General features: G+C 36.9%; 1 protein-coding gene across 1 annotated transcript in view; it reads right to left on the reverse strand.

The window, feature by feature from the left end:
* LOC107090971 (MORC family CW-type zinc finger protein 3-like) overlaps nt 1-18,839 on the reverse strand; it is a 35,795-nt gene extending 16,956 nt beyond the window's left edge. The window contains exons 1-10 of the mRNA XM_015384640.1: nt 18,756-18,839; nt 18,577-18,649; nt 11,429-11,561; nt 11,058-11,278; nt 9,207-9,354; nt 8,642-8,795; nt 3,487-3,615; nt 2,646-2,765; nt 2,435-2,538; nt 2,127-2,255 (exon numbers count right to left, since the gene is read on the reverse strand). Of these exons, the coding sequence (XP_015240126.1) occupies nt 2,127-2,255; nt 2,435-2,538; nt 2,646-2,765; nt 3,487-3,615; nt 8,642-8,795; nt 9,207-9,354; nt 11,058-11,278; nt 11,429-11,561; nt 18,577-18,649; nt 18,756-18,794 (1,250 nt within the window). The 5' untranslated portion in view covers nt 18,795-18,839. The remainder of the gene's footprint in view (nt 1-2,126; nt 2,256-2,434; nt 2,539-2,645; nt 2,766-3,486; nt 3,616-8,641; nt 8,796-9,206; nt 9,355-11,057; nt 11,279-11,428; nt 11,562-18,576; nt 18,650-18,755) is intronic.
* Nucleotides 18,840-19,228: the final 389 nt, after the last annotated feature.

A 19,228-nucleotide genomic window follows, 5' to 3' on the forward strand; every position in this document is an offset into this window, starting at 1 on the left:
ACTTAAACAAAATCTGAAACTGAGTGAAAAAAAAAATGCCACTAAAACTCTGAATAATATCTGCTATGGTTGGTGATATTTCAATGAACTGGCATATATATATATATATATATATATATATATATATATATATATATATATATATATATATATATATATATATATATATATAAAACTAGTAACTTATGCTGGTTTTGACAAGAAATTATCAATGCTCAAATTAAAGGAGCAACTTTCAGTTTTCACATTCCTTGACTCACTTTAGTTCAGCCTTTGTTGATTGATGTTTAGTTTTACCGCCTTTTCATCAGTTTGAAGAGGACATGAAAAACATTCCCATTCAGCTTTTACAAAATAAAAAAGGCTGACATAATGTACTGTTTGCCAACAAAGGCTAGTAAAAAAAAAAAAAAAACATTTCAGAGCTTGTTTTCTGAGAAACTACAAATGTTAATTATCTTCCACTCGAAAAATAGTCACAATTAAAACAGAAAAAAGTTTAAAAAAAAGATATTGGTTAAAAAAAGAGGGCCACATGTTTTATAATCTAGATGCTGTGGTTATACATTTTAAAATGCCTATGGCCAAACTAAAGTCCCAGTTAAGGTCACTCCATCCTTCATAGGTTAATCTCTTTATGTTTTTAGACCTCTCCCTTCATTAACAGACCTAACTCAAAGACTTAGTGGATTTTTACAGGCATCTTCAGAAGGCGATGACTGTTCCTGCCTGTGAAGCTGCTGCAGTCCTGTGATGTCACACCCTGCTCCCTCTGCTGTCGTAGATCAACCAGGCCTGAGTGCTCACACCTGCGGCAGCTCCGATTACCAGGAGTTGCTACACCTAGCAGGAGTACTATAAAATTCTGGATCGCTCAGTGGGTAACTGCCAGATTCTTGAAAGCCATTTGTGTGAGTGAAACATCCAGCAATCCTTGTTTTGACCTCCTGACCTTGACAATTCTTGTTTTTGTTTTTCTCCTGCCCGTCTCCTTTCACCCTTCCCCTGGCCACCTCTGATCTCTGGAAATTGGCCTCCTGCCTTGCTTCCTGCCAAAGTCTGTCAACCTCTGCCTCTGCCTGGATTGTTCTGTCTATATTGCATAACCCCCAGACTGACATCGACTCCCCGTCTAGCCTTAGACCTATCCAGATTTTGATCAGCTATTCAGTGATCCAAATCATCCACATGGAGCCACTAGGATTAATCATCAGAGCTATCGCAGCCTCCTGGCTTCTGATGAGCTGGGTGGCTTTTCTTTAGAGCTAATTCAACTCCAATGAGTTGTTCCAGGCCACTAAACTTGTTCTCCCCCCTACAGTGATTCCAGTTTTAGTCAGTTCCTATCCCTGCAATACCAATTTACACATAAATAAACTCTTGTAACGCTTACCACATGTCAAGCTGAATTATCGGGTCTCCAGATTCTGCCCCGGCGTTAAATGGAGCCCAACTCATGCTGCTATCTATGCCCTGTAAATCCCTCCAGTCGGGGTTAAGTTCACACTTATCTCAAGGTTAAGGTCATCTCATGACAGTGCATTCTTTCTTGTGCCAGACTGCTTCCTTCCATTTAAATTTCCATTGTAAAAGGTATCAACGAGGATGTTTTTTTTGCAGGTGCATCAACAAAATAAGTGATCGTCGAATCGAATCGTCGATCGAATAATTTTCGATCATTCTGGTGATATGTTCACGTAAGGCCGTACTACATGCTTGTCCCCATTTTCACTTACTGGTGTGAGTCTGACACAGTGGAAAAATTGCAAATCTTTCTTTTAAAGTAAGCTTGTATGAGCAATGCAAACAACAAATTTTAAACAGAGCCTGCACGAAAAGAAATGGGCTTGTGCATGCTCTCACGTTTAATAGGTGTTCCGACTCGCGAGTGGCTACAGAATTGTGCATGTGCATTTTTTTTAAAGTGGAGAGGGCAGGACTTCTCAAAAAAATCGCAAAAATCCTCCACTATACCTTTAACAACCAGCTTCTTCAACAATCACCTTTTGTGGTTCAGCAATGAGGCAACTTTTAAGTCAGCAAGGAATTATTTCCAGTGAAAATGCATAAATAAGGTAAAGAATGTCATTATCCCATACAACAGAAGAGTTTAACCAAAGACTTACATTTCAGAATCCTCTTGGTCTTCACCGTCTTCTTTATCTAGTGCCTGAAACTCTCGTTCTCTGGCCCTCTTTTCTGTGACCTCCTTCCAGAAATCATTAAGTTTTAGACCCAAAGCACCAAGGGTGAGTCTTAACGGCAGAAAGAAAACAAAGTTACCACACTGAACACTTTCTTCCCTACTTAGATAAACAGTAAAGGTAAAGTAAGGTATCTCTATGGTATACATTTGCTTAAGCTTGACTTAAACTCTGATTGAAGTGCTGCAAAATAGCATGAGCTCATATAAGAGTGTATGTATCTCATGTACCTGTATTCTTTAGTGTACTCAAAGTCCTGTTTGTTATGAGCTGGTTTGAGAAAATTACACTCAATGATGCCGATTACCCCAATGCCAACCCTTTGACCTGATGCCTGTAGGAGAGAAAACGATGACTTAGAACAATAATTAGAGTATTGTTTATAATCTAAGTGTAATACCAGAAATATTCCTAACTCAAAGTTTAACTGTTTTCGTTCACCTTGAGCTGGCAGCCAACTTTCTCATAGGCCTTAATGAGTCGGTTCTTGTGGTACATCATGATGCCATAGTGCTCCTTCTTTTTAGGGTTTAGACCAAAAGTCACCTTCACCTTCTCTTTCTGATAGACACCAGTTAGGGAAGAAGATATTTTTACACTTAAATGACCTTAAATGACCCTACTTATTGTACTTATATAGCACTTTTTCTAGTCAGGAGACTTGACCAAAGCGCTTTACACTACATTCAGTCATTCACGCATTCAAGCACACACTGATGGGGGCAAGCTACATTGTAGGTAGCCACAGCTGCCGAACACTGGCGCCACCGGGCCCTCTGATCACCATCAGTAGACAATGCAGGTGAAGTGTCTTGCCCAAGGACACAACGACAATGAAAGTCGGAACCGGGGCTTGAACCGTCAATCCGATTTCAGGGCAAACTCCTACATCCGATGCCGATTTATAATAAAAAAAAAAAAACATAATGACAGAGAGAATGACAGAGAGGCTTGTTTTTCTCTGGCACTCTTGTGAAAAGTGAAATACATGATATTCAATTATTGGAGTGAGTATTAATCCTGACAAGTTAGAAATCAGCGGCAAGAACGCTTATTTTCCCACCAATTAAACAAAAGGCTTTAACAACTGGGACTGTGACAGACAAAGCTGGATTAGGACTCAAGTTCTTAGAGTTAGTAACACACTGTTACAAGATGGGTAAAGAAGTAGAAAACAAATCCTGGGAGAACCCATTATATACAACTGCCTGATTCAAACTTTAGGCCAAGAGGTTTGTACTTCTTTTTAGCTTGAGAAAATAAGGAGATGACAAAAGGATACGCTAAACTGAGGTTTATAGACGTCATGTTCGATGTGAGTCAGACTTTTGGACACCAACTTGGCCAGGACTTTCTTCCCTCTTAGAATGACCTGGGTCCGTGGCTTCAGGTACAGGATACTGAGGTAGGCCTGGGAAAACAAGCACATGAAGGAAAAATGAAAAGATTAATATATTTCACAGAATAACATTTTTTTTTACTGTTCTAGTGGGTGGGAGGATCATAGTCATTATAGATGGTTAAGATATTTACCGAAACAACCCCAGCCCCGCCAGCTCTTACCCTTATCATCCTTGGTAACTTTAATATAAAAACCACTTTGCAGCAAACAAGCAAAAACAGCCCGTTCAAACATGCTCTGCAAGTTAAGAAAGCTCCACCTCTGTCTTAAATCTGACTGTAACAACCAGGATACCACCAGTAATCTAAGGCTGCCTGCTATAGGATATGTTACCTACTGTAAATTAAGTTAAAAAGTTAAAACTGTAATAAAATAATTGACAATGCTAAGTAAAGAAGAACAAAAACTGTACCTGTATTAGCATTAATGTTGTGAAAATTATATTGTGACAAAATTTTTTATTTTTTTTTCCCTTTCTGTAAGTCATTTTCTAATTGTACTCTTTGGATTTCTCATAATCATATTGCAGCAAGTGACTGTTTTTGGTATTCACATTGACCTTGATTTTTGCCATGAAAATACTTAAAAAGAAATGTTAAATAAAAAAAAAAGAAAAAGGTCTTGTTTGTCCTCCATTAAAACTCTTGACTTGAAATGTAGTATTTCACCAAGTGCCATATAAAGGGTTAAAAGGAACTGGGGCAGGCTTACTATAAAACCACAGATGTCTTCAGTGGTGAAGAACTGCAGCTCACTGTTCACATTCACCCTTTCTGCCTCATTAGAGCTGAAGTTAGGCTTCCCTTGACCTTAACCACAACCACTGCACTTTGTTTCAGTTTGGGGCTGCTTTAAAATCCTCTCTTGAATTCTCAGTTTGTTCAGTATGTGAATGATAGCAAACAATGCTATTTCACAACAAAATATGATAATTTCAATTTAATGAAAACACAGTTATGCAAACCAACCTGGCCCAATGAACTTAATCACCAACCCAGTCTCAGCACTTAACTGGTGCCTTTTTACAAAATCTATGACCCTCATCCAATTTGTAAGCCGAAACAAGGCCTTGTTTGGGCAGTTCTATAAAGCTTCGAACTAGAGTTGCACTGATACCGATACCAGTATCAGATGGGACGATCCAGCACTAAAATGGTGGTATCGGTATCGGCGATTACCAACAAATAGGGCACCGATACCATTTTGAGAGCCAAAAGTTTATTCATTGCCACCCATTCCAGGTAGCATTAAAAAGTTCTACTGGATTCACTTTGTATTAGTCTTTTTCCTGCTTCACAAAGTTAGACAGCAGCTTGACAAAGCCATGATGGCAATTATTTTACATCCAAGTAGTATGCAGTTTGTCATATATACACACACAGACACACACAATTTCAAACAGATGGTATCGGTATGGTATCGGGGCCAAAAAAATGGCATTGGCGCAACACTACTTAGAACTCAACACTAATTTTAACATTTTGAATTAAAAAAGTTTCCTGGATGGGAAGCGAAATGTCTTCAAACTTGGAAAACAAAGTCCCGTGGATTGGTTTTTAACTTTTTTGGATGACTATGACCTGGATGACTGAGAATCTTCAACAGGTTTAAGATCCTAAGATTTACTTCTAGCCTGACACCAGAACTAAACCAGCACCAGTTTGTTGTTAGACCAGAGGAACTAACAGCTTTTAAATGTCTTTAGAGGTTAATGTAAAAGAATCACCACTTAAAAAGTTGTTAGTGATTTAAACATTGATAACCACCACTTATTTTTTGTAAGTTAATGTTAGCATCTGTTTGCAAAGAACGTGTGTCTTGTTACAGTCTGGGGTTGCCTCTCTGCTTTAGGACCTAAACAGTTTGCCAACATAGGAGGAAACAAGAATATTGCTTTCTCCCATACCGCCCTAAAACATCAGCCTGTCTATTTTAAACTCGAGTACATGAGGTTACGCAGCAGAACAATGAGTTCCTGCTCGAATAACAACAGTCCTGGAAAGAAGTGTGAACCAAAATTCTCACAAAGCAATGAAAGAGACTGTGTGCTACTCATGGAAAATACTGAAGAGAAGTTTTGCCACCAATGCTTTTCAAGTTATTAGTTTTTAGGGGAAAAATACTCTTTTTTTTTTTTTTTTTTTTTTTATACATAAGGTCATGTTGGTTTAAGTGCCTTTTTTTTCTCCTTAAAGATTGGATTAATCATTTGAAAACTGTTGTCATATAACTAATGTTATATAAGTGATAATATTAGACAAGGAAGTAAATCTCGTTTAAAAGTGCAGTTAAATGTTTATTTTCCTTTGAAACCGTTTTATAATTTATGAAATAGGATGTTTGTTATCTTAAAAAGATATCTAAGTCTGTAGCTAACATGACTGTAGAGTTACTTCCTTAAAGTCACCTTCAGTCTTTCATAGCAACTACAGACAGTGTGAACAAAAAGAGCTCAGTAGGAACTACGGCTTCTTAGAGAAGAGCGACCCTCACTTGTAGCTGCAGTAATTCAACATCCTAAAACATCACTGACATGTTTTTGAGCAGGAAAGAATCTGCCTACTTCAGAGTGAAAAAACTTTTGAGTAACTGTACACAGCTGTGTATGGTCTGGTTTAGTGCTACCTAGCAACAAGTGCTATTTTGGTAAAGAGAAGAACATTCGGAAGCAAGATGAGGAAGTGCTGCAGACCGCTTTTAAAATATATCCAGCAACGGCCCAGCGAACTACGTACATGATTTCAAATAGGAGTAACGTAGCAGCCATCTCATTTCCATTCACCGCTGTTATTGTTACGATGTTCCAGGTCTGGAACTTCACATTTGACCTTATTTTAGAGCTGGACTGAGCTGTAACAGAAAGTCACGCCCAGTGGTCTTTTTAGTCAGTATGTACATAATCTTTACTTCTTCCCTGAGCTCCTGCAGTGGAAGAGCTGTTTGTGACCACAAAAATAACATAAAACAGAGCTATTTTTTTTTAAACTGCAGGAAACCTGATTGCTTACTTCATCAGAAACTGGAGTCACAAGTGAAAAACAGATGAATGATTTTCAGCTGCGTTTTTCTAAACTGTTTGCCAAGCAAAAAAAAAAAAAAAAAAAAAGTCCTTTGCTCCACATGATACATTTCTATTTAACCTTTTTTACAATTAAATTGACCTAAAAATAAAAGTCAAATAAAGAAGTTGGAACATCATATTTCCTGTAAAACAAGGATAATTGATTATTTAAATCCTTTGAATTGCAGCCTTTTTTTTCTATTTGGTTAATATGTTTTTTTTTCTGTTATCTATTCAGTGGGATCAGATGATCTGTCAAACGGTTGTGCGATGCTTCATTTCTGTCGCAGCAGTAGTTTCTTTTTCTTCAGTGCCTCAACACAAACTTTGGACTGCGTTGCAACCACACTGTTTATACATACAGCCTCAAAAGAAGGCGTTATCAGAGAAAGACGATCTATTAGAAGAAAATTATTCACTCTCTGAAGTACTGAAACACATCCATGTCTTTAGACTAAAATTATACATAAATGCTGAATTGTCTTTGCTAAACAGCTCTAATCCGAAATTCAAGAAAATCCAGGTCTTGTTGCAGTTTTTAAAGTGGATTTCAATCTTGGCTTTAGCATCCCCACATCAGGCAATGCTGTGTTTAGGGGGATGTTTTCACATGTTGTGACAAATAATCATGTAGCTAAAAGGTCTTTCAAACCTTCTGTGGGATTAGCCACTACCTTTTTAGTTGAAAACAGCTCTTTGGAAATAACCTTGCTCTGCAAGCTGGATTATTGCGAGATTTGAGTTTTCAGTCTCACAACAAATCCATCTTGAAAGACTCTCGCTTATATGTCCATCTCGTAAAAATCAGTGAGTTGGACCAATGGCATGCCAGCAGTGTTTTTAAGGGCGGGACATATAGGTGTGAAGATAGTTAAAGGGGCCTTGCAAGGGCATTACAAACATGGCTACGCAGAAGGATTCACCTGTCTATACCGCAATTGACTCGGTTTTAGCTAAAATAGCGACATAATCTTGTTTAAAAAAGAAGCAAAAAAGAAGCACTTTGTGCATTTATAGATTCGATTCAATTCAGTTTTATTTAAATGGCGCCAATTCACAACACATGTCATCTCAAGGCACTTTACAGTTGACCAGATCATCCAGTCAAATTGATTCAAAGTTTTCTATCTAAGGAAACCCAGTTAATTGCATCGACTAATTGACTCAAATGCAACCCCTCACACTAAGTATGCTTGTAGCGACAGTGGAGAGGAAAAACTCTCTTTCAACAGGAAGAAACCTCCAGCAGAACCAGGCTCAGTGTGAGGGACCATCTGCCGAGGCCGACTGGGATTCAAGGAGACAGAAGCAGAGATACAAAAAGCAATTGTAAAAGGCGGCACCGTCCTGAAAACACACAGCCAGGCAGACAAGCTCCGAGCCAAGATAAGAAAGATGTCACTGCTTTTCTTCAGAAAGTTTTCCTCAAAAGTTTGATTTATCAGCTTACTCTGCTAGTTGTGAAAACACTCAAGAAGCTGCAGATGACCCGCTGCAAAAATTTGCTGAAAGCGTATTATGGAAGGCGGGTACTAGCTGGCATATCACCCAAGGTGGACATATATGATCTAATTAAATCAAAACTCAGGTTCAGTTGCAGAAACATTATATCCTGTTCCCCCTGTTATTTACATGAAATGTTTAAAATGTAAAAAAAAAAAAAGTCTAATATGACAGATTATGGAGAGTTTAAATCTAAAAATGTTGTTTAACTATCTTGTCCAAGTGGCAATGAATACCTTTTTTCCCCAAAAAATGCTAGGTTAGTTAAGTTACATGCAGTGGTGGTATACTTTCACACCTTAGTGCCCATCTAGTGTTGTACCACACATTGCAACACTAATAACTGCTTTTAACAGCTCTGAATGGGCCCCCGATGTTTTCACACCTACAGTTCTTCAGCAAAGGCGACAGAAGCCATGTTTAAGACATGCCAAGTCTGTATCTGTAATCAGACGTGTTATAATAGCTTACCCTTAGACTGTAATACATGTCTGGGATGTTCTGCTCAGGCCTCAGGGTCCCACTGTTCCTCAGACCCTGCTTCAGCTCTTCCAGATGAATCTCGGGCAAACGAAAGTCCGATGAATCTGAGTCGAAGTCAATCTCAGTCTTACCATCTTTGGCTCTTTGAGGGCACAAAACAAAATAGATTAGGTTTCCCAGATCTAAAGTTACTTTAAATGGCTAAAGAAGTGCACGATACTGCAGGTAGTGTGAATTAATTATTCAATTCTAATTGAATATGTTCTCTGCTGTGCTACACTCTTGAGGCCAATGTGATTATGATCAGGACATTAAAGAGGAAGTGCAAAAATAAAACTTGAACAAATAATTACTGATAAGAAATGTCATCATTTAATTAAACTTTGGTTAAGCAAACATGACACTTCTGTGTCTGTATGTTTCTGTGTTTGAATCCTCATGGTTATTCACACTGAAATTCATTTGAACTAGACTTTAACCCCCCAAAAAGATGATAATATCTTAAGATACAGATATATGCTTAAAAACATCAACATAAAAATCTGTTTCTGACCTGCGGATATTCCATATCAGTATCTTGGTGCCTTTTTTTGAAGGAATGGAGTCGAAGTGAGTGAGGATCTCCTCCTGGGACTTGATGATGGAGTGTTCCAGGATGGCCGCCAGGCTGGCCTCTGAATCTTCAGTCACAACCAGAGACCCTGATGCTGAATTAAGGCTTACATCATGCATTTTAGTATACTCTGACAGTGGTAGCCTCCTGGCTAAAGGCCCAGGGCAAATGTCATAACTCTTAAAGATTTCTCTTGCAGATTTTGCATGTCTACTAAATGAGAACTCTCTGGTTGAGCATTGTGAGATACACTTTCCCCGCTTCGTTGCTGGTTGATAACATCTCTAAATTAAAAAGCTGCTTCAATATTTTCCAAAGACTTGGATAATTTCCAATTCAGAACTTTAAATACCCGAACTAGCCAACGCTAAAGTGGATCTTTTTAAATAGAACTGAAATAACTGTAAGTAACCTCACTGTTATTGCTGTAAAAGCCTAAAAGTTAAACAAAACATAAAATGCAACAAAATTGGAAAAATATGTCTCCTCAAACAAAAAAGTTAAAATCTTTCCCCATCTTTTTTCCAACACTGTGTTTGTTCATCCAATAGTTTTAACACTAATTATCTGACAACATGAAATAGGACCAAACAGCTTACAAAATAATTAATTATGTCACAATATAAAGGTAATCATAGGATCATTCAACAATGGGGTGGGAGAGTAGGGAGCATTGATTTTTAATGCTAGTCCAAATACAGTAAATCAAACCTTAACAACAAAAAAGGCAGTAATCCGAATTGGGGCAAATAAACCAGGTGTTTATTACAAGCTGACTGGTATTCTCCAGAATTACTTTAATTAATTAACTGCTAAGCTGCTTTTTATTCATCTAATAAAAAAAAAAAAATCAAAGTTGAAAACATCATAAACTAATAATAAATGAGAGCTTTGCTTTTATGTTTTTTTTGCAACTTTTCATGGAGAAGCAACTTCAGCCTCACAGAAGCTGGTATAAGACTTAAACAACTTTGATTGTCATTTTGTAAACACAGAATGTATATAAAACAAAAAGCTTTAAGACAGTGGTGTAACGTTTTATTTTACCCCAAATTTCCTGTTTCTTAAGGGCTCTAAACAAGGCTGAGGTCAGATGACGTCAGGTTGGAGATAGGGTAAGGTCACTAAAAATGTGTCTGAACCTTTAGGTCCTCCCTGGATAACCATGTAGCAGTTTTATGCATTACCTGCCATAAAAGGCAAAAGCATCTCTAAAGTCAAGGACCTCTTCTTTTACAACTATTTGAAGAAAGTTTCATCTGATGTTGCAAAAGGTTTGATTATCTAACTCAATCATTTAGCTCCGTCCAGCTCCAAAGCTCCATCCAGTTCATCGTTTTGCTTTTCTTTGATCTCACATTGGAGAAATCTACCACTGCATTTACCCCATCCCCTTGGGGAGCAGTGGGCTGCCATTGTGGGGCACCCAGAAAGCAGTGAGGGGTTAAAGGTTTTGCTCAGGGACCCAGAGTGCAGGCTGTGGCAATCAAACCAGGTACTTGCAACCTTTTCAGAGCACTAAGTACAGTGCTCTAACACTAGGCCAACACTCCCCAATACAAAACTATGTAAATCCAATAAGAATTCATATTATAAAAAAAGGTTAAATTGTTCATCTAATAATGCTGCATAAAGTATACTTTATTACACATTTATATAGGATAGGTTCAGGGTGATTTCAATCCAACAACCATCACTGTACCTTGATGACCATAAAGACAACTCACACTGATACCCATCATCACACACATGCACTTAGTGTGTAACACCCTTCTCTTTTAAAAAGGATATTAGTTTGTTGGTTGAAGGGGACTATGGGAACAATGACTGCCTGGGCTTTGATGTTCTGGAGGTAGGTCTGTGAGAGAAGTCCCACTGTCTGACAGCCGCCATTTTTGGTGAAAATGAGAGCGTCCCGGCCGAGACGCATGGAGCCGGACTTGAAGCCGTTTCCGTACAAGCCGATGGCATTTTGACTGGCCTTACCAGAGCCCTTTTCTGTGAAGCCGAAGCTGGAATAAAACGGAGGAGATTAGTAAAGACATACTGACATGGGTTACTATTAAGGTAATTTATTTTAATAGTCTGTTCTTTGTTTAAATTCTGGATTCTGGATATTATTTTAACAAATACAATTTCCAGTTTAAATGTTTTTGACTCACCTAAGCATCTTGTGCAGCTTATTAGGCGTCATCCCACTGCCATTATCAGTGAACGTCAAGCAAAGCTCATCGCTGATTTTAACTACATCTATCCAGATCTGTTTGGCACACACACCAGGGTCTGAAGCATTGTCTGGAGGAGGAAAAGCAGAAATACAAAAGTTGAAGAGGACAGGAAGACATTAAAGGGATTGCTAAGATTACAGAGGAAAGACTGATAAAAAAAAAAAAAAAAACATAAATTCCTGTAGATGCTGAGAAACAATTTTTGCAACTGTTAGGTTACACAAGGAAACAATATTCATTTGCAAAAAGGCTAAACCTGAGACCTGTCCTATGGTGTGCACCCTCAGAAATGATCTGCATAAAAGATCTCATATTTTACCATGTAGCGTATTTAAGCCAGAATACAAATTCTTAACATAACATACTAATGGAAGTGCATTGATAAGGTCAACCTTTTTGGTTATATTGAGATGTAAAAACCTAAAGGAAAACATCTTAATCTGTACCTCCAGCTGAAAGGAAAGAAAAAGCTCTCTATATATAAAGTAACACATCTGAGGTTGGAAATACTTTCGTTTCATTTTGTTCTGTTCCAGATTTTTCTTTCAGGTTGTTTGGATCCAACAATGAAAGTAGCTGGCAACCACTGGAATGTCTAATGCGAATAAATACTTAAATTGACAGCTAGGGTGAGCAATCCTGTCCAAAACCCTTTTTGTTATATTTAGTAAAATGACCAATCAGACGCCTTCATCTCTGCCCCTCCTCCTCGGCGTGTACACGCTCAGCAGGTTTGGCCAATGACGGAAACTTCAACAATACCCCTTGATAAAACATATGAGGTTAGTATTGCTACCGTAAACCTGACTTGCTACCTTGCAAGCTACAATAATAATATAGTTTACTTGCAGGTGAATAAGACATGAGGTAATTAGGTTGAAGTCCGAAATGCATTGAAAGAAATTGTAGAGTTCTGCTGTGAGATGGATGTTCAATCAACATGCATAAAAAAAGAAATGTTAGGACTAAATGGCAGGGTGAAAGTTCAAAGGGTGTAACCAAACTGGGAACCGATAAATTAACCCAGAACCTCTGCAACCCATTAAAGGGGTTCCCTAAGTGGGGTTGAAGACCCCCAAAGGGTTGTATGAGACCCAGCAGGGAGTTGCAACATGATAATAAACACCATGATGTGACCCCTTAGGTGTATGGAAGACCAAAAGGGGAAGAAATTAAAAAATAAATATGCAATGACGCAAATAATTTTTTTAATTAATGATTCATCTGTCTAAGCGTTGCTTAAAAAAGATTAATGCCATTACAGTGTCTTTCAATACTTCATTTTAAGTAGTAGGCACTTAAAATGACAAGCAGTTCACCAAAGTGGTTCCAGAGAGAAATATAGCTTCATTTCTACTGGTGGGTGACGAGCTAATAGCCAAGAGCAGGTAAATGGTTACACCTGGGCTTCAGGTCCATATGTGTTCTCTAAGGTTGAGGCTATGCAATAATAACATCTGTCCATCTGTCTGTCCATCCATCCGGTCAGGTCAAAAATATGCTGTGCAGGACAGTTTTGCCAACATAAAATTTGTAACCAAAAACAGGACTTCTGTCTGCACTTCCCATGATCTGGGCTTCTGTCAATTCACAACTGCAGACACTCTTCAAATTTTGATTGGTTCACTCACAGTGAAAATCCTCAGTTTATTGTAACACATCTTTTAAAAAGACGCTTTTCGGTAATAAAACTACCTTTGAAGTTTTTATTAAAAATAAACAGCTATGTTTCTGTTGTATTAGATATAGTCTAGTCAATGTTTGCTGTATCTAAACTGGTAAAAAGACATTAATACAATTAAAATGTGCACACACATGGATTAGGGGGGCGCAGTATTCCTGGCATAGAGCGGTGTATAGAAGCTCATGGAATATGGGTATGTCGACCTGCCTTGTTTAAACCTGGAATGTCACGTTGAATTCTTGAACAGGGCTACAATAGGGAGCATGGTGAGAGTAGCCACAGAGTCAACAAGATATGCAAAACAAGCAGAGGGAGTGCACAAGAACTCGCGTGCACAACGTGCCAGGCTAAACCTAAAAGGTAACTACTGTCTGTTTTGTATTGGGACAGCTCGAATCAGTTTACATCTGATGATTCTTTTGCCATTACAATAGATCTTTAATAGTCTTGCAGCTCTATGGTCCAAAGTAATGTGATTTGCATAAAGACCTCTCAGCCTGCTTCTGTCCTGGCTGTTGTCAGACTAAGACTAAAAGAGCAGTGCCAAGAAAAGCTGTGGACATGAAGCAACCAGGATATGTGCAGAAGACAGGAAGAAACCATGCTTTATCAAACTGAAGGATAAATGCTATAGCACATGAAGATAAGCTTATGCTACCTATTGCCATCTTGCAATAAAATTGCTTATATTCACAATAAGCCCAGAATTAAATCATTTAACAATGGCAGCAGTTATTAGCTATTAAAATAAGCTGTGACTAATGGTGCCCCCAAAGTGATCGGTGATCGACATTTATGGTGTTTTCAATTTGACTGCGATGGATTTGTAGCAAAAGCAAGCTGGTCATAAATAGTTTCTAACTGATATTTTGTAAAATCAAATTGAGATGTAGTTAATGGGGAATAATATAGTTCAAGGGACGTTTTGAGGGTCTTTCTCCAAAACTACCGTCCTTGTCATGGTATAAGCATTAGAAATTCTCTCCATGAGCTCCCAGCTGGCTCCCCCACGTGATCAGGTCCTTTAGTTTAATAAACAATGTTTATCCTAAAATAGCTAGACACATTAAAAACTACTTTACATCACCCCATTTCATTACACTGCTGCAGTTAGCACAAGTCTTCCTGTATATAAAGCAAAAGTATTGCTCTGTAGATACAGGGCATCTACTGGTGTAAGTTCAACAAAGTAGTAAATGCAAAAGTAAGATAATATGGATTTCACACTAGCATTAATTAATTAATTAGCTATACATGAAATGTATATATAGATATACATGAAGGTTTATTCATACATTTTCATATATGTCTGTCCATCCATCCATCCATCCATCCATGGAATACATCAAATAAAGTTATCACTTGCTATTCAAGCTAAGATGTATACATTCAATAAGGACTAATATTAATGTGATGACAAAAGAGGTACAATATGAGACTATTTTTAGGTTTGAACTACAATAATTTAACCAGTTGTTCTCTCCTAAAGCTGTTTTATGGTGAAGACTGGACATTTGACTCACATGCTAGTGGAAAACCACAGGAAAAAAATGTCTGGTTAATGTATTATTTTTAATTCTTTTGTTTTACAGGAGGACTGATGGTGGAAAACGGAATAGGATCGTAAGAAAGGGAACATAAGAAATGTTATTTAAGTATGCTTGACCCTAATCTATGCCTGTTTTATGTTAACAAAATGATCTGCTTCTGAAAAAAAAATATTTTCCTTCTGTCTTAAACTCTGTTCATCTTCAGCTACTAATAGAATATCAAAACCAGGAAAATTAATTATAAAAAAACATTATTTTGATTTTTTTTTTTTTTTTTTTTATTTTTTTTTTTTTTTTTTTAGTCTGGACTAAAACTTTGAATAAAGTTTGATAATTTCTTTTCTTTGACAAAAAATAAAGTTTTACATTTTTTAGCCAGGAACATAGAAGTATAAACTTAAAAAGTCTGATTTGTTCATCATGATCAGCAAATTGCAAAAGTAAACTGAGATTTCATCGCATTGTCATGCCACAGTGTGTTGAAACCAACACTGACTCTCAGCATCATGGAAGGTAAATGTAGTTATATTCTAGTCAGATAATATCTAGTGGTCTACATATGAAGCTACCCAACAGGATACTTACTATATCTAACTTATATCATACTGTAGAGCTGTAAAGTATATTTGAACATGATTTGTTTCTTTTTTTTATTAAAGGGCAAATCTGACTGCAGAACATGTTTATAAATTCACATCAGCTTAAAAGTCCTTATTAGCCAGGATCAAGCTGCTAAAGGCTTGTAGGATTTTCTTTGCAAATGCTTTTTTATTCGACTTTCTATCAGTTAAACATATCCGTTTTGATAGAAGCATAATTGTTAAAACAAATGAAGTCAATAACATTTCAAATTCATATTTATGTCTTTTTACTCATGAAGGTTTTAAATAGACTGGAATGCTGGATCTTCCACTGTGGGACATTTTACAGTGAGTAGACTAAAACAAGTGAGGTAAAATATATTTATAAGTGATTGAGGAGTGATTATTAATGACAGAAATTGAAAATTGAAATAATTATCTTGGTATAATTATGTGGACCGTGGCTCTGAATGTATTGGTTTGTCCTGTTACTGGTGGGTTGCTAGTTTGACACCCTGCTCGGTTCATCTTTGTCATTTTCTCCTTTGGTCAAACGATTCAGACATATTTTTTCACAATTACTATTCACATAAATGTGAAATAACTTTTTGTTTTACAAACCATAACTTACTATTTATTAATGTGTATTTATTCACTAAGGGTATCTCTTTTTAGATTAGTTAAATAAAATAAAAAAAGAATTACCAGATTGATTATTTACTAATCGATAATCAAGTTTTAGCCCTACATTAAGCTAAAAGAAAAGCAACAATTAAATATCCCCTTATAAATTAAATTTGCCATTTGGTTAGAAATTGATTTAATAATTAAATTATCTAATTGACAATAAAATTAAATGTCCTATTTAACTGGTATAAGTAGGTGTGAGGTGCTTAATATCTTACAATAAAACAACTGAGGATGGAGCTCTTCTGAGTCACTCCTAGGGTAGCGTTTAACAAATTAAATAAAGATTCACAGGAATCAATATATGTTTGCTTTTTATGTATTTTTGAATTCTCTTCTTGTTAAGCATTTTACACAGAAGCATTGCTAGTGTTGTACCACTACTTATCTCCATTTCTAGAGTAAATTACACAACTATTGATTAAGATAACATCAGTGTACCCCAATTGATTAAAGTTGTGTTGCCATGGTAAAAGCTTGTCCTTGTCTTTGCTGCTAATGGAACAGCTATTAGCTTCAGTCTCTTGGCTGAAGGTGCCAAGAGGCACCTAAACTGCAGCTACAGTAAGAGATTACCTGCTTACAACCTGCTTACAACAATGCTTTTAACAATTAAATCACCTCATTTCCAAACCAATGCAACCATATTGGACCTACAGTATGCTGTCTTAAAAAACCCTGTAAAACTCAATAGTCACAGCATTTTTTTAATGCTTTTGATTTTGTTCCTGTTTGTTTTATCTTTAAACTGTCAACATATTTGCATTTAATGGTGTTCACTCGGAAACGGAAAAATGTTTCCTGTGAAAATTAGAGGCTGCAAGCAGTGCACTGCCCTTGGTCTTCCTGTTAGGAACTACTGAGGAATGTTTTATGTAAAGTATTTAGAGTAACACCCAGATATAAAGGTACTTTCTTAACAGTAAAGGAACTAGTAGAATATGATATACTTCAAAACTTTTAATATCAGAGTTGTTTTAAGATAATAGATGCTAGTTTGGATGTATACAAAAAAAAAAAAGACCTCAGGAGTGTTAGACACTAACAACTCGCAACCTCTCAGTAGAACCTCCATTCAGAAATCCTGCATTCTTCCCTAACCCCTTATAGGGCAAGTTACTGTTTTTGATCACTTGCATACCCCTTACAAATGGAGTCCCCCCCCTTGTCCCTCAGTGAGGTCTAGAAACACAAGATCTATATCTAGCCCTTCAGCAAAGATCAAATGATATATTACCTACTTAATTAAGTTGGAAAAGAAAAAGTTACAAGTCAAGAAAAAAGGTAAAAATCGAATTGAAAAGTAAAACAGTAAAGTTTAAAAGTTACTAACCCTAGTTAACAATTTATAACAGTATATAAACTAAAAAAAATGTTCAAGTTCAAGTATCAGTATTAATGCTGATACTGGACCAAAATGTTGGACCAAAAAATGTGTTTTTCATGAATTTCTTATAGAAGCACTTTTGTTATTTTTCTTAATATATTCTGGCAAGTTGGCGTTTCTTGTTATTATATTGACATTAATGTTTGCCATCAAAATATCCATGTTTTTTAAATGTTACTAAGGTAATACACTGGAAAAAATAAAATTGAATAAATAAGTATTTTTTTCTTAATATAAGTGCATTTTCTCTTGAATTGAGGAGTAAAGTAAGACACTTTATCAATGGTACAAGACAATTTACATTTAAAATACGAAAAAATACCTTTTGTCTTATTTCAAGTAATTAATTATCTTATTTTAAGAGTAAAATTCTAATGCCTTTGGCAAATCCTCTTATTAACCCACCTACATTAAGGGTAAATACACTTAATTTAGGACATTTATTACTCATTTCTAGATCATTTTTGCTGTGTAAGGTCTTGCCCTGATTCCTATAACACTAATGGCTTAAAATTTTGAGTTTCAAAGTATTTCACTGAGTGCCTATAAAGTGGTAAGAGATATATGATATTGGGTTAGTTTTGAAGAACAAATGTTTCCTTAAACAAATAAATAAATATTTACAGAGGAGAGCACATCTGGACTGCAGGAAATAAGTTTGACTGTGTGACACTTTTCTATCTAAAGTCATCCAATAGCCTCAGATGGGCAATGCATTATCTGACCACAACACACAGCACTGATATGAAATGCAGTGATGTAATTGCACATCTTCTTTGCTGCTCTGTGACAGTTCCTGTTAAAAACCAGACAGGCAAATAATGGCGGTTGGGTCTGAGCCAATGAGAGCACACAGAGTGGAGGCATGACAGCCCAGACAGACTCTATAAAGTCACGTTGCAGCACAACAGCCTATTTGAAACTCTTGAAAGACGGACAGGGCAATGTTTAGAAAATACAAGGGATTCAAACTAATTTAGATGCAAACTAATTTTGCTTTAAGTCTGAAGTGTTATAGAGGAAGTTCAACGCTCTAATTTGGCACAAAGTTGGTGAAACGCGCAGCTTTCAATGTGCGACAGCGGAAGAGCGATCAAAATGAAACCACGATAGTTTGCAAGGAGCTCAACAACACAGGCTGCAGGTGCGCTGCTCTATGCAAACTTCTCATGTCATCGTGTCTGGTAGTTTACCTATTAACTCTGCCACCGCGCTGAACGGCCAGGTGTGACTGGTGGAGTTGCTGTTCAGGAAAGAAGGGCTCATCTGATAAAACAAAAGCAGAATAATCAATCAGCCAGGATCGTTTCTGTCTAAATCAGAAATGATTTTAGAGAGGAAAAATGCTTGATTGTATATTAGAAAGACTTACAGAACTGAGGCGAATCCCGTGCTCGCTTAACCTCGCCATGTTTTCTCTGTGATGATATTGCCTGTGGGAGCAGGTACGTAACTTCACACGGCAGCGCAGTGGGCGCGTCCTGTGCGCTGCCTCCACACAAGGAAGTGCTGCACGAGCATACTTTAAATTGACTAATGACTCATCTTCCAAATCCTAAAGCATCTTTTGCTGTTTTTTTTCCCCCTTGCTTTTCTTTTGATGTATCTGCAGATGAATGAAATAGTTTAACTTGTTTGATCTGAAATGATCTGATGTTTATGAGTGCGCTTTGGGGGCATCAACCTAATTTTCCTATCTGCTTCAAAGTAAATCTGGAAGCAGCATTTACAGAAGATAAAACAAGAAAAAACTTACCACTTATACCACAAGAATAAACTGATTTTACTGTTATAAAAGTTCTATAGAACAGGGGCGGTTCTAGACCAAATGTAGGAGGGGGCCAG

The sequence above is a fragment of the Cyprinodon variegatus genome, unplaced genomic scaffold, assembly GCF_000732505.1.
Source record: "Cyprinodon variegatus isolate N-32 unplaced genomic scaffold, C_variegatus-1.0 Scaffold319, whole genome shotgun sequence".
Classification (NCBI taxonomy): domain Eukaryota; kingdom Metazoa; phylum Chordata; class Actinopteri; order Cyprinodontiformes; family Cyprinodontidae; genus Cyprinodon; species Cyprinodon variegatus.